The sequence below is a fragment of the Parastagonospora nodorum genome, assembly GCF_000146915.1.
Source record: "Parastagonospora nodorum SN15 chromosome Unknown scaffold_17, whole genome shotgun sequence".
Classification (NCBI taxonomy): domain Eukaryota; kingdom Fungi; phylum Ascomycota; class Dothideomycetes; order Pleosporales; family Phaeosphaeriaceae; genus Parastagonospora; species Parastagonospora nodorum.
The window spans coordinates 837762-851936 of NW_001884565.1; the positions used below are offsets into that span (position 1 = coordinate 837762).

At 53.2% G+C, this 14175-nt stretch overlaps 5 protein-coding genes across 5 annotated transcripts; 2 read left to right on the forward strand and 3 right to left on the reverse strand.

Annotated features, from left to right (window-relative positions):
• Positions 1–8: 8 nt before the first annotated feature.
• Positions 9–1234, reverse strand: SNOG_10781 (hypothetical protein; the record flags this gene model as incomplete). The annotated part of the gene is made up of 2 exons (XM_001800989.1): positions 9–809; positions 872–1234. The coding sequence occupies 2 exons, from the start codon at positions 1232–1234 to the stop codon at positions 9–11; spliced, it is 1164 nt and encodes a 387-aa protein (XP_001801041.1).
• A 1274-nt stretch (positions 1235–2508) lies between these two features.
• On the forward strand, positions 2509–3346 carry SNOG_10782 (hypothetical protein). Its single transcript, XM_001800990.1, has 3 exons — positions 2509–2680; positions 2728–3164; positions 3215–3346. Exons 1-3 carry the CDS (start codon positions 2528–2530, stop codon positions 3234–3236), a joined length of 612 nt encoding a protein of 203 aa, XP_001801042.1. The 5' UTR covers positions 2509–2527; the 3' UTR covers positions 3237–3346.
• A 549-nt stretch (positions 3347–3895) lies between these two features.
• SNOG_10783 (hypothetical protein) lies at positions 3896–5473 on the forward strand (the record flags this gene model as incomplete). The annotated part of the gene is made up of 3 exons (XM_001800991.1): positions 3896–4159; positions 4206–5011; positions 5065–5473. 3 exons carry the CDS (start codon positions 3896–3898, stop codon positions 5471–5473), a joined length of 1479 nt encoding a protein of 492 aa, XP_001801043.1.
• Positions 5474–5872: 399 nt separating this feature from the next.
• Positions 5873–7737, reverse strand: SNOG_10784 (hypothetical protein; the record flags this gene model as incomplete). Its single annotated transcript, XM_001800992.1, has 3 exons — positions 5873–6185; positions 6252–7225; positions 7296–7737. 3 exons carry the CDS (start codon positions 7735–7737, stop codon positions 6036–6038), a joined length of 1566 nt encoding a protein of 521 aa, XP_001801044.1. The 3' UTR covers positions 5873–6035.
• Positions 7738–8544: 807 nt separating this feature from the next.
• SNOG_10786 (hypothetical protein) lies at positions 8545–14107 on the reverse strand (the record flags this gene model as incomplete). Its single annotated transcript, XM_001800993.1, has 4 exons — positions 8545–10933; positions 11355–11628; positions 11712–13581; positions 13619–14107. 4 exons carry the CDS (start codon positions 14105–14107, stop codon positions 8545–8547), a joined length of 5022 nt encoding a protein of 1673 aa, XP_001801045.1.
• Between the last annotated feature and the right edge of the window lie 68 nt (positions 14108–14175).

Below are 14175 nucleotides of genomic sequence, written 5' to 3' on the forward strand. Positions count from 1 at the left end.
TAAGCCGACTAGTAGAATCTCCAGGCCGGGTGTTCTCGGATAATAGCCAGGCGCTCCTGGTCAATATCAGGATCGAAATCCTTCCTCATCATCGAAGTGATTTCTGATTTCCTATAGGATGTGGGTTTGTATGGATCCGTAGGGTTGCGGGTTAAAACGCCGCTGCGTCCTATAATTTGCGTCCCTTGGACCCAAGCAGGGTACCATGCGCAGACTTCCCAATCGAGTAAGAAGACCTCCCAGTCTTCGCTTCCATCTTCTCTTGTAATTTTTTGAGCAATCATGTTTGTAAGTTTTGGGTCAATCCATGTGAACTTTGGCTCGTTGGGCTCCCAGTCTGGGAAGATGCCCATGAGCTTAGCCGTCCTCTCTTCGTCTCCATGCCACCATTCTGCAGATTTATAGCCTACAGCCCGCTGCACTTGCTCAGTGCGACGCATAGCTGAAATGAAATCTTCGTAGGTTTCGTACGGCCCAACAGTTGCTGGAGATGTATATGTGAATGACTTTATGCCTGTTGGCGGGTATAACCACGCCTGTTTGTGAACTCGTCCGTAGTATCCCTCAGATGGAAGTTCGCGGAGGTAACGAAGTTGCGATGACACTTTAGCGCAGATAGTGTCTTGTACCCAGATCGGTAGTGTTTGAAATACATCGTGGCCCAATGGTATACCTTCAATGAATTCCATCATCAGGCAGAACACAGGGTTTTCAATATCTTCTTCTTCTGTAGTCGACCAGAGGGCTAATACGGTGGGTATGCGCAGATTAGGGCGTTTTTCTGCAAGGAAAAGCAGGTTCTCAGCTTCCTGATGTTTCTTTAGTATTACGTGCAACAGACTACTAGTGTGAACATATTTAGCTTACTTACTTCCAAGATACTAGCACTACAGCCATGCTTGACAACAGTAGCCCCGAGTTTAGATACTAGATGGTTACCGTTGTTCGCATGGAGACTATTATCTGGGGTGACGTTGCGGATTTCTTCCATAGACGGGATAGGTGGACAAGAAGGCGCCTGGTAAAAGAGGGACAAAGGACGCGATCTCAACTTAGTCCAAGCCTCCAGGGGCGGAAGGGGTCTATCGTAGAGTTCTGCTCGTTTTTCATATACTGAGTATACATCGGGAACTCCCCATTCTTCCTGCAACACCTGTGCTTTGGTCCGTCGTGCTATTTCAGGCGTCCACAAAAGTTCTGGTTGATTTGTGTTCATGTCTGGGGGAACAGACATCATGTGAAAAGTAACTAAGTAGAGACCAGTTGATACGCAGATGTCTTGATTTATACCACAATCCAGTCTTTATTAGGCACTCGGAATCATAGGCGTGGGCGACTAGGGCTATGCTTCGTGTATTCGTTGTTACATTCGAAGGTTCTTTCTTCAATCAAGAGCTTCTTTTCTTTCGCAAATAGCACTGTCTGAATAGGACCGACAATGTGGCTCGAAGTCCATTGTTCTAGTTCGCCTAGCCAGGCTTGCTATTCGACAAAGCCAAAGACGTGTGCTCGGGTGGGTCCCGAAATGGTACTCGGTCTGGGCGTTTTCTTTCACCAATCAAAGAGATCTGCATGCGCTACGTAACAATACGAACGGGGTGTAACCGCATCAACTGGCATATACCTAAGTACCAGCCGTAAAGCTGCACCCATACACAGTCTTTAGTAACAGCATTTGCAGTATTAAGAATGGGCTCTCGCCGTCACGTGACCATCCTCCGCATTCCGTTCGCGGCGCTTGGTGACAACGTCAATAGACTACAATAGTGCAAGCTGGAGAACTTTCACGTTGATCTCCCGCGATAACTCTCCTCGCTTCTGTTCGCGTTCTTTCATGGCCATTTTCATTGATCTCGATGATAGTCGTAGTGCACCTCGCTTCACGCGCGCGCCTCTATGCCCAAGTGCTTTCGTTTATCATGCTTACGTGCAGCCCTTCCTTACTGGGATGGATTGTGAAATTTTTGTTTCTGACGTCAAGTCATTGATTTTCCAGGGGCATAGTACATGTCAGCTTGCCATTAGGGTTGATAAAGTAGCGTCTTCAGAAGCGTGCACTTCTTGGCTTCGATGCACGAAGCTATGGCTAATTTTAATTTGTCGAAGCATATGTGCGGACTTTGAGAGATATACTGTATAGCCTCATGCCTTTTTCCAGCCATTGAGCTTGACGGACGCATCGCTGTGATATTATCGTGGAGGGGCAGTTCTACCCCACCTTCGCCATAGATCCGAGCTTCATTACCTAGTCTTCGTACACCATCTTACAATCGTGTCTATCTTGCCGCTCCGGCATGCCCACGCTGCCGAGGAGTTGATCAAATCGATCGAAATAGAGCCCAGAGCCACTCCCATTCGCTCCCGCTGTGGGTCAAGGGCCCCTTGAAGAAGTGCGGAGTTCAATGACGTCTCAAGCTGTATTGGATCGGCATTGAGCTTCCCGTCTTCCTTATCTATTCGCATACAACACATAGGTGTGAGCAATTTCTACCCAGGTAGCTGTATATTAACACGCAATATTTATACAATGGCTTCCTTCTCTCGTGTCGCACTCTCTGCTCGTTTGGCCTCTCGTGCAATTGTACCTGCTTCAACTCGGTTGTTCCAACCTTCTGTAGCTTCACGTGGCCTTCACTTGAGCTCGCCCAAGATGTCTGAGCACCCCGTTGCTACTCTTCAGGTAAGACATATGCAAAACGTCTTCAACTGCAACTAATACGCCACTAGGAGGACATCGCTCCTCGCCTACCGCTTTCTTCCCTAACTCTCTTCGAAGCCAAGAAGAAGAAGAATCTCTCCTTCGAAGCAATCGCTCAAGCCGTCGGCCGCAACGAAGTTGCCATTGCCGCGCTCTTCTACGGACAAGCAATGGCTTCTCCTGAGGATATCAAGGCGCTGTCCAAAGTCCTGGACATTCCGGTTGAGGTACTCGAGTCGCAGCTTTCAGGCTTCCCCGACCGTGGTCGGTCGCTAGAGATGCCGCCCAAAGACCCGCTGGTTTACAGGCTGTATGAGATTGTGCAGAACTATGGACCTGCGTATAAGGCGATCCTGAATGAGAAGTTTGGTGACGGCATCATGAGCGCGATCAGTTTTAGCACCAAGGTGGAAAAGGAGACGGACGAGAAGGGCGAGTGGGCGAAGATTACGCTGAGGGGCAAGTGGTATGTGGAGTTACCGCCTCTTCAATTGAAGGGTACTAACAGAGCTCTAGGCTGCCATATTCGCGATTCTAGATATGTAGTGAGAGTTGCTGATGCTGAATACGATCGTGATGAGCAATGCACACAAAAACACTGCCAATCAGATGACTCGAAAGGTTGAAAATACATCTGAGCCGTTAATCTTACAGTAAAGTAGCCATGTAGCTTCTCGTCGCTCCACAATCATTTATCAGGTTGTTGTATTGAGGTTGAGTATTGACGTCGGACAGCTCCTGCCTCCACAAGGTGACAGACCGCTCTCACCCGCGACAAGCCTCGACCTTCACCTTGCGTCCCTCACCCAAATCGGTTCGAAGACCGTTTGCTGCGCTGCCTGGGCTATTTACTTATATCCACCCACAGACTTCGCTTTCGAAACACCACACTCCTTCCCTCGGGCTACCGGCAACAGCTCGATAACCCCCTCCTGGTTCGATATCCGAGAACACCCAGCCGAGTGCAGCACTCAGTACGCGCCCGGTTGACAAGGAGTCAACTTCACAATCACCCACCAGCTTCGCCGGACTAGCGAAAGGCTAGAGACAATACCATAGTACGAGAAATATTGAGGCGTCGCTCAAGCAATCTGACGCCCCAAGTGCAATAGCCAACTGCGAGGAGCAAGGGCAAGACCATTCATTACACCTTACGCAGGCTCGGAATTCCCGAAGACCAATTGGCAACCACCCAACATGCCAGCAGAGCTTGTACCGCTGCGCCGCATCAAATGCACGTATCCAGACTGCTTCGAATCGTTCGACACCGAGAAGCAGATGAAGAACCACAAGAAAAACTCGGACGAGCATGAGTACTGCACCAAGTGCGACGAGGACTTTGAGGACTTTGAAGCGTTCGCATTCCATAAGATCCTCGCGCCACTTAAGCACGACAAAGCTTGTCGAATTTGTGGAGATGAGTTCAAGTCAATTTCTGGACATAGACGTCACGTTGAGATGGTACGTCAGCAACAAGGTCTCAGCACACTGTTACTGACCATGACAGAATCACAAGATCAACCAGAGGCTGACCTGCATTGGCTGCCATGAGACGTTTCCCTGCGCTTTCCTCCTCATCGAACACCTGGAGTTTGGACACTGCAACGTCATATCTCAAGCCCAGTTCCAAGGCCATGTGATACACAAGCATCTCATCACTGAGTATCTCAAAGGTGGCGAGGCCTTGGTGCGCTTCGAACAGAAGCAGGCCAAATTTGAAGCCGCAATTGACTGTGACGAGCAAGAGGGTGGAGTTAGTCTTGGAGACCAGATCTTCGACGACGAGGAGATTGAAGACGTCAAGTTCCAAGCTATCAAGCCTGATACTCCACCAGACACACCTGTCCATCTCGGCACATACCCGCCTCTGCCGTCCCAGATGAACAGCGTTGGCCCAACCAAGTCCGACATATCTTCCTTGCTTGACCAACTGTCTATGACTGCGGACTTGGAGGCCTCTGCTACGGTCGTCAACTCACCCGTTGGCTTATCTACTGCGGCCACATTCCCCGTAGGTTCGTCACAGGGCAGCTCATCTCGTCAAGTCTCCTCGGCGGCTGCATCAAAGAACCTTCAGTCCAAAGTCTGGAGCTCCCGAGACGGCAAGTCGGCCAGCAGTGCGCTCTTCCCTGGCGCCAAGCCCACTCCCGTCACTGAGGATTTCAGCATTGTCGCCCACGATGAAAATATGAAGCAAGAGCACGGTGCTAACATCATGCGAACCCGTTTCTGGGATCCGGACAGCAGCGATTGGACGCCCGATCGCTTCTTCGATGTTGCCATCAGCCAGTACTACTGTCCCTTTGTCTGCGAGTAAGTGGTCACGACGTGTCTCGCCTCGATAACATTAACTAATCCCACAACAGACAGACCTTCGCCGACGCCGGAGAGCAGAGGAGACACATCATGGAAGACCACCGCATCACCCGCATGAAGTGTCCCATGTGTCTCAAGTACTTCAAGTCCGCCACCGCTCTGATGGCTCACTGCGAGTCGCGCGGCGCTAGGTGCGAGATCAACAAGGCGGACGACTTCAGCATCTTCCTCGACCGCATCTCTGGTGGCTTCTTGGGCGTGCAGGAGAAGACCCGCCCTGACCATCTCAACAACCCTAGCACCCTGCTGCACAACGAGGAGACTGGTCGCATGGAGCATTATAGGCCGCCGGTTGCCAACTATTTGCAGTACTCGGTCACTAAGCCTCCGGACTGGAAGGAGCCTGTGCGAAGCACTGTCATCGGTGGTGTTGCGATGCAGCCGCGCGTGAGGTGGTAGATGCTGAGTCTGCGCCCCCGTTGGAGTTCTTCCAAGTCACTCCGTGCTACTCTATGGCTTCTTATCTGGATTTTTGGTCTTCGCAGTCTCAGGTCGACGACCTCCTTCACAGTCAAACATCTTACTCTGTGCCGAAACATTAAAGGCCCAGGATTGATGATGGTATGGACTGGCGAAGCAAGCACCACATCGACTGCGGGACTCTCTATCAACTTTCGCCATACTGAATCTAGTCACTGGCTCACTTCTTTACTTGTTCGTGTGTAGTACTGGCACCCGAAAGTCTGTTTTTCTAAGTTCTCTCCGATCCAAAAAAAAAAATTGCGAAATCTTTGACTTTACAGTACGAGTGGCGTGAGAGTGTCTCTCGGTCTTTCATAGTGCCAAAATATCATGAGCTTCAAGTGAATTTAAATCATGTATATCATTATCCAATCTCCCGAAGGAAGTGAAGTAAAACTCCAAGCTATAATGCAATGGTATCTATGTCTTTGCAGTTTCCAATGTTTCCAACCTTCCCATGCTCTTTTGCGGCCATTTACCAGAATAGAGCCAACTTTCTTCACATCATCGCGCCCATCGCTTCCGCTACAAACCCGCCCAAATCCACCGGCGCAAGCCCCCTCCTCGCGGGACTCTGATTTGTCGTTGTGCGATTCTGCAGATTCAAGCCGCCCATATCGCACCAATCGACGCCGCCCGTGGTAATTGGCTATCAGTTGTGTTAGCAAATCCGCCTCTGAAGTGTCGCGCGAGATGACAGGGGGAGACAACTTACCAAACAAGTCAAATGCTTACACCAGCTACACGTATTCCGCCACTCGTAAAAGTTCCTGAGCAGCAGGACAAACGCAATAAACGCACACACCAGCCCGCCGGCGCGGACAAGCCACCACGCCCACCACAGCGGCTTGCGGGCTTTGAAGAAGCCGATAGGCGCTTTGGCGAAGCGGCTGAGTTGTTGTTTTGATTCGGAATCGGTGGGCGCGAGGGGCTGCGTGTCCACGGTGGCGTAGGGCGGTTCGTCGACGCCGATGCGCTCGCGGAGCGCTTGGGGAGAATGCAGCAGACACACGCCGAGAACGAGACCCATCAGGAAACCGCCGATGTGGGAGAAGTTGTCGAGGCCGGGGAGGAGGCCGAGCACGAAGGCAATTGCGATGTCGAGGAGGAGGAACAGTAGATCTTTAACCGGACTCCTTCGGGTGCTCCATGTGTATAGTAAATCGAGCAGCGTGAGGGCAAGGATGCCGAAAAGACTACCTGATGCGCCTACGGAACTCAGGCCGTCGGCGGCGTAGTTCCCACCGAGCACGAAGCCGAAGATCCCGGCGCTGAAGTACACGAGAGCGAAGCGCAAGGGCCCGATTTCCTTCTCCATGTCGCGGCCGAGCGTGAGTTGGAGCAGCATGTTGAACCCGATATGTATGATTCCCGCGTGCAGGAAGATGGGCACGATGAAGCGCCACCACTGGTTTGGCTCGTGGGAGCGGTCGCGGAAGTCGGTGACGGCGGATTGGTCTGGGACGCCGCCGTTGCCGCAGAGTTCTGACAGCGAGCAAGTGAGGCTTCCCGGGTCGAGGGAGGTGGTGTTGGGACACGGCCAGGATTGCACGTTGTTTGCGATGATTTGGTTGATGTTGTGCATGCAGGGGGTGAAGCGCGAGCCCATGTTGATCAGGACGTAGGGGCTAGGTCCGATCATGATGTTGAAGTTTGGCTTAGTTTGGATGGGTGAGCCGGTGAGCATGCCTGTGATTGTCAGTATACCTTCCAATACCTCAATTCCTCAATGATGAGGGTGTAGATATCCACAACCTACCATTCTTAATCAATTCCCCCACAAAAACTCCAATCTGCACCGTCGTCAAAATATACACGACCCACGTAACCCTCCCACTAAACCAGCCCTTCTTCTTCTTCTTGCTGCGCTTCCTGCTCGGCCGTGGAAGCGCCTCAGGATCCGCATTGTACCGCGTCGGACTGCCGTCGTCTAGCTTGTTCCTGCCACTACCATCCATCTTCGGCTGCGTATGCAACGGAATCGCATTCTGGTCGGTAAACGGGTCCTGCTGTCCGCCATACGACGTGCTATGTGACGGGTATCCGCCTAGCGCACCCGACGAGTGTTGCGTGTTGTAGTATCTATCATCCTCAAAGGGCGATGGCGACGGCGCCTGGTTGTGCGGTAGGGGAGGGAGTGCAGGGTCGGGACGGGCGTGTGGCGGATTGTACGAAGTGTTGTAGTAGTCGTTTGCCGCCATGGTGGCTGCTCTTTGTCGTGTCGTCACTCTCTCAAAGAGCGGTTGCGATGCAGGTCGCCGAGGATAAGTGTCTGACTGTACTGAAATGCGGAGGCGCAGGGGGTTGGTAGGAAGTTCGTCCGGTCGTCGGTTGTGTACACCGGGGATTGGGGTTGTACAGCTACGGGTAGCGTGCTTCTGGGGTTGTTTCAGGATTCCAGGCTACGCGCAGGAATACAAGTCAAGATGCAAGATGCAAGATGCAAGATGCAAGATGCAAAGAAATATGTCAGTTTCTTTGGGTAGGTTATGAAGACAGGTGCTCTATTGAAAGCTTTTGTCGACAGCGACGTAATGTGTCGGGGGGGTGGATCGGGAAAAGGGCAAGGGCAAGGGCCAAGCTGCTTGAAGACGCGTCGTTTTGTCCAGCACAGCCGCGATGCCATCCTTGTTACCCGCTGATCGCCGCTGCTATTTTGGGGTTTGCGCCACAAAGGGATCAGCCACATTATGCCTCTTTCGAGACGGCTTTACGCATACCGAGGGCAAATTGTTCATGGCCTGATCACTCAGTGCTGCCATGTGCCTCTTGTGTTCTGGGAGGCATTCTGATGCATGGCTGAAGCTGAAACATACTTGCATGCGGAGAGTGGCTCATCTTGAGTGGAGCCAGCGTTGGGATCTACACAGTACAGCATGCGCAAACTAGGGCCTGACAGCTGTCAAGCACATTGTGAAAGCGGCCAAGTTCTTGACGCATGTACAAGGAGCTGAACAACACGTGAGCTGTGACAAACCCAACTGAGCATCTTGACCTTGATTGAATATCTAAAGCGGCGGCAGCACCTCTCTACAATTCGGGCACATGAGCCTATACCTCATCCACCCTTCAAGACAACCCGTGTGAAAAATATGCCGACAAGGCGTAACCATATACATCCTCCTCTGCAGAATCATGCCCGTCCCGCCCATGCCCTCCTCCGCGCCTCCCGCAGGAATAACAGGCACCTCGACGTCCTGAGCGCAAATACTGCAATCAAACACCTTCTTGTTCTTCGCCCTGTCCTTTGATTCGCCTGGGGCTTTCGCCGACGCATCAATACCGTCTGCAGTGGTGATATTAAGCGGCATCGTGGCGCCCTCTTCGTCCTCGCGGAGAATGGGGTGGTAGTCGTATGCAGGCGGAACCCAATCGTTCTTCACGCACCATCTAGGTCCGAGGATTTCTTGCGTGGCGAGCATCAGAACTTGGCACCAGACCCAGCCTGCGAGGATAGCCATGCTCGTGCTATCTGTGCGCGCGAAGAGGACGTTGTCTTCCTTGAGGTAGAAGTATGACACGGGAATTATGCGCACGATGGATGTGCCAATGACGTAGTCCCAGCGGAAGGCTCTGCGGCAATTGCGCATCGTGTTGCGGTAGATTTGCGGCACCCAAAAGGAGAGATAGAGGAAGGAGAGCATGGAGAAGTAGATGCTGCGGTAGGTTGTGCGGGCGGTGCCGAATTGGATGGTTATGAAGAAGAGGACGATGAGGAGAAGACAGAAGCGGCTGTAGAGAGCGCCAAGTTCGGCTCGAGGGTTTGTAGTTGTTGTTGTGGTGTTGTTTCCTGGTGTGGGTGTAGGTTCATCTAGGTCGTCGTCTTGGTCGGGGGCGATGATGATGGGTGTTGGCGGACGCGGACGAGGGGCTGTTGCTGGCAGAGGAAGGGAGTTCAGTACTGGGGCTACGGGCGGAGTTGGAGCGACAGGAGGTTGTGGTGTGGAGAGTGCTGCCGCTGCAGCTTGCTGTCTGTTCTGTCGTTCACGCTCAGCAGCTTGGACGCCCCAGATATCCATCAGGAATCGTAGGTGTGTCAAGACCGAGAAGAGCGCTAAAAAGGCGATGCTATACAAGGCCAGTTGAGATGTTCCCAGGAAAAGATACATGAAAACCAGTATCAAAAACGTGAAGCCGTCTCCTAAAGCCATGGTAGCAATAGTGTAGAAGCTAACTCTGCTGCGCATTGATGGCGTTGCCGTCTCTTTCATCTGCTGTATGAGAAAGTAGAGCTGGAAAGCAAGACTCATGGCAAAGGCTATGATTCCATGCCTTGCCCGATCGTTGAACTGCTCCGTCTTGGAACCAACGAGATGGTATGCTTCCGACGGCGGAAAGTCTGGTGGTCCTTTGGACTCGATAACAAAGCCGCAATCCGGCGAAAAGGCGACCATGCTCATCTGTTTCGAAAGCTGTTTCGGCATCGGCGCTCCAGTCGGGTACCGCATCTCGTGTTCAAGCCATGCCGTGTCAATGCCATTCGCAACCGGAGCCTCTTGCAGGTACACCACGACCTCGCAATGATGTCCCTGAAACAGCCCCTCATTCCCCCCATCCGCGGACGAAGTCCAAGGATTCCACAGCGGAAACGCGCGATTCTGCTGCCGCTCAATCGTCTCCAGAATCGTGCGATTCAAAAACGACTGACTCGCATCAAACAACCTCTGATCGAACATGAGATGCGGCAGACCAAAAATGCCCGCATAACGATCACTCGTCGTCGTCAGTACCGCGGTCCCACTCTTCAGGAAATGCACGCCATGCGCGATAAACTCCCACCAATTCCCGCCAAAACTATCATCGTCGCCAATCACCACCTTTGCACTGATCTCCGAAGTCGTCTTATTCTTGTCCGTTCGCATCATGCCCTCGAGCTCGGTGAAATGCACTCTAATCGACCCCGCATGGCCCGTGAGATTGCGATCGTACTCCATGAGCTGCGCGAACGGACTGTCGGGGTTCATCGACGAGTTGCCCATGTCGATGGGATGCCGGACTTGACTGAGTGGCGAGCGCACCCATTCGCCTTGGACATAGCCTGAGAGATTCTTGTAGACGGGGACATCGTGGCCGTCGTATGCGTTGTCGCCTAGCACCCTCTCGCCCATCGCTTTCGCCCTTTGCCTCACCGGCTCTAGCATGTCCCACGCAAACCCATCCTCCTTCCTCAGCCCCGTGACATTCAGCCATTTCTCATTGCGCGGATCGAAATCACCATATTGCGTGCTGTTCAGGACCCCGAGGTGGTCGTATTCGCGCTGGACGAGCTCTTCGTAGCGTGCGCGTGCGTTGAAGGTGGGCTGTTGCGGTTCGGGCGAGTTGATCAGGAGGAGGAGGATGATGAAAAAAAGGAAGGATCGCGGATCCCTTCTCGCTTCCATCAGGGCGGTGGTGTCGCTGGGACGTGAGCCATAGGGGCTCGAATGGTGATACTGCGTGCAAGTGTTGGAGATGACGTTCCAAGGATGGCAGCGTCGGACCTCCGCTTCGCCGCATCCATGGATTCACGTGTAACTGGTTAACAGTCGTGTCATACCTCATGTAGTGATAGTTCAGTTCGATGAAACATCACCAATGAAGCAATGCACATATATCATTAAAGAGTCAAGGGGGGTATTGAATTTCATGTATATACACCAAAGGGCGATTCGTCCTATTGCATCGTGATATCCCAAACACCCTGCAAACGCCGTGTAGACCTTTTGCTATGCACAAGCGACAACTTCATGAACATGGGAAAGCGAACGTTCAAGCGTAAAAGCATCAGTGAGTGGGGTTGGAGATGGCCGCAGGGGGTGCAGCTTCGAGGTCGACCCGCTGGACCGTCTGGCGCAGGTCATTACTGCTGCGGACCAAGTTGCCAAAGTACTTGCGGGCGACTTCAGCCTCAGCCTTGAACTTGGTCGTCTGCTCCTTCTTGTTCTGGAGCTTCTCGACGTTTCGCTGAAGACCGATGCGAACATCGTTCGCGGGGCCCTTGAGGGCGCGACGGATCTCAGAGCTGATGCGGAGGGCGTTCTGATGTGTGTAGTCGATGGCTGCAAGCTGTTGAGAGAGCTTTGCACTGAGTCGGTGGGGCAGCGACTTTGGCACTGAGGAAAGAACGTACGACACTCCGATAGCAACTAAATTTTGGTGTTAGTTTTGAAATAGAACATGGTAGGGAACCACTTACGACCAGCGATGAGACCAGGAACCAAAAGTCTCTTCATGTTGTTCGTGCCCATGATCTTGGCAGCACCGAGTGCGCCATCGAGCCAGCCAGCGCCGCCCATCAATCGGCCGCCGACCATACCGGCAACTGTGACAGCCATACTGGTACCTGCAACCTTCTCTTGTCGCTCCCAGAGGCTGGCGACATCGAAGAAGTCCCAAAGCTCGATGTCAATGTCCACCTGACGAGCCAGAGCGTGAACCGACTTCTTGAACATCCTCTCCGGACGGAACATGACGTCCGCATACAGGTTGTTGCCGAGATGGAGGACGCCAATGTTCTTGATGGCATTGTAGCCCTGCACGGTTTGTGTTCTTGCATGCTCCTCGCAAAGGCGGACTGTTTCCGAAACTTCGTGGAGCATGGAGTCTCTGATATCCTCGGCATATTGGTAGGCGGAGAAGAGGCCAGGGTACTCGATACCCAGATCTTGCTCGCCCACCTTTTGGATGCAGCTGTTCAATGTGTCGCGTGTGTAGCCGTAGACGTCTGAAGTGGTGTCTTCGACCATACGCTCCACGGCCTCGCCAGCCTCCACTCTTGACTTCTTCGACTCTTCAAACTCCGGCTCGAGAGCTTCGATCTCTTTCTTCACGCGATCCAGCTCTGACTGTGAGACATCTCGGTTGACTGTGGCCAAATTGTTCATGTCTCCGAGAACGTTGAGTAGATACGTCTTAGCCGGGGCCAGCTTCGATCGGGCCCTCTTTTCCAACACGAACCGTCTCAACGAGGTCTCAAGCTCGCCAAAGTCCCGCCTCTTCTCAGCTTCCTTGCCCTTGCCTTTGTCGTTCGGGTCATCGTCACCATCGTCATCCGGAGGCGAGCTTCCACTTCCACTTCCGCCCATCGGTATCGCATTACTGGATACAAAATGTACCAATTCGCTCGACTCTTTGAAAGTTGCAGGGCTCAGGCCGTGGACCTGCTTGAGGATCATCTCCTGACATCTCTCTTGGTCACGGATGACATCGAATCCGTTGACGACCATGAAAATGTATGCCTTCTCGCGAGCCGCGTTGAAGATGAAGTTCTTGGCCGACTCGGTAAAGTGATTTGCTGCAGAAACGACAAAGACCACCACGTCGATCTCTTCCTGGCGGGCAAAAACTGCGGTGGTCATGACGGAATCGGCGTTGAGACCTGGTGCATCAATAAGTGCGATGTCCACTACTCCGTTGTTGAGGATGGACTCGTCTACTCCGCGAATGTCCTGGATGTAGATCTTGCACTGCGAGAAGCGATCGTTGTCGATGACAATCTTTTCCAGATCCTTGAGGTCGAAGACAACGTAGGTGCTCTCGTCATGACGGTTGTACGTTGAGCCGTGGGGGATGGCGTGGACCTCCTCAACGCCGCCGTTCTCTCTGAAGTCGAGTACCTCACAGAATATGCTAGTACACGGCTGTTGGTCTTCGGGCAGGACTTTGCGGCGAAGGAGGGCGTTGCAAAAGGTGGACTTTCCGGCATTGAGATCTCCAGTCACTAGCACTTTGCTTGAGGTATCCTCAATTCGTTCCTTGAGAGCGTACAAGTGGCGAACGCTCTGCTGTATCTGTCCGTCCAGCAGAGAAGCAATTGAGCTCTTCTCTAGTGAATGCACCAGGTCCGTCTGTGTTCGGCCGCCCATTCGTAGCTCCAGCTTCAGTACAGAGAAGTCCTGGGCCAACTGTGGGGTCACGAGTCGTGGTGCTTCCTTCTCTGGCTCCGGCTCTGTGCTCGGCCCTGGGACAGGGTCGTCTCCTATGGTCGTACCCGCCCGCCTCGGTCCGCGTGGACGTTCCGGTGAACGCATGTTCGGGTCGAAGTCGCCAATGGCAGACTGAGTGTGCTGCAGACCGGGTCGAGATTCGTTCCGGGTTCTGCACTTTTTGGACCTCGGTGACTTGCACGGAGGGGTAGTGGGCCGGCCATTTCAGGTTCATCTCTTGGAAGCTCTTCAATGTGTCGATGGTGCCGTGGATGGCACGACCAAGTGCGTTCTTGTTTTGGTTGTACCGCAGCTGCAACACATGGCTGCGTTGCTTGTCGTGCTCCGACGAGCTCGCTTCGCCGTTGAGGATGGTTGAGGGTGGTTGCGACGGCCTGTCCTCGCCAATATTAGCTCGCCACGACGAGGCAGAATCGCCTTCCATCATGCTGCCGCCGTACCCAGAGTCCTCGTCGAGCATAGACACCAGGCGGGCGGCGGCCTCGGGTGTCGATCCAGAGCCGACGGTCATATATCCTGGGGCCATGCCGCGGTGGCCGGGGGTGGCGTCGCCTGAGGAGGGTTGTCCATTGTGGCGGCTGGAGGAGGGCTCCCCCGCAGAGGAGGAGCTTTTGCCTTTGCCCTTGCCGCGTTTATCGGGATGCATCGAGGAGTTTGATTATCGCGCGTTTGTGGGAGGGTCGGGCATGTCGTGAGGGGGGTGTAGGAGGTAGG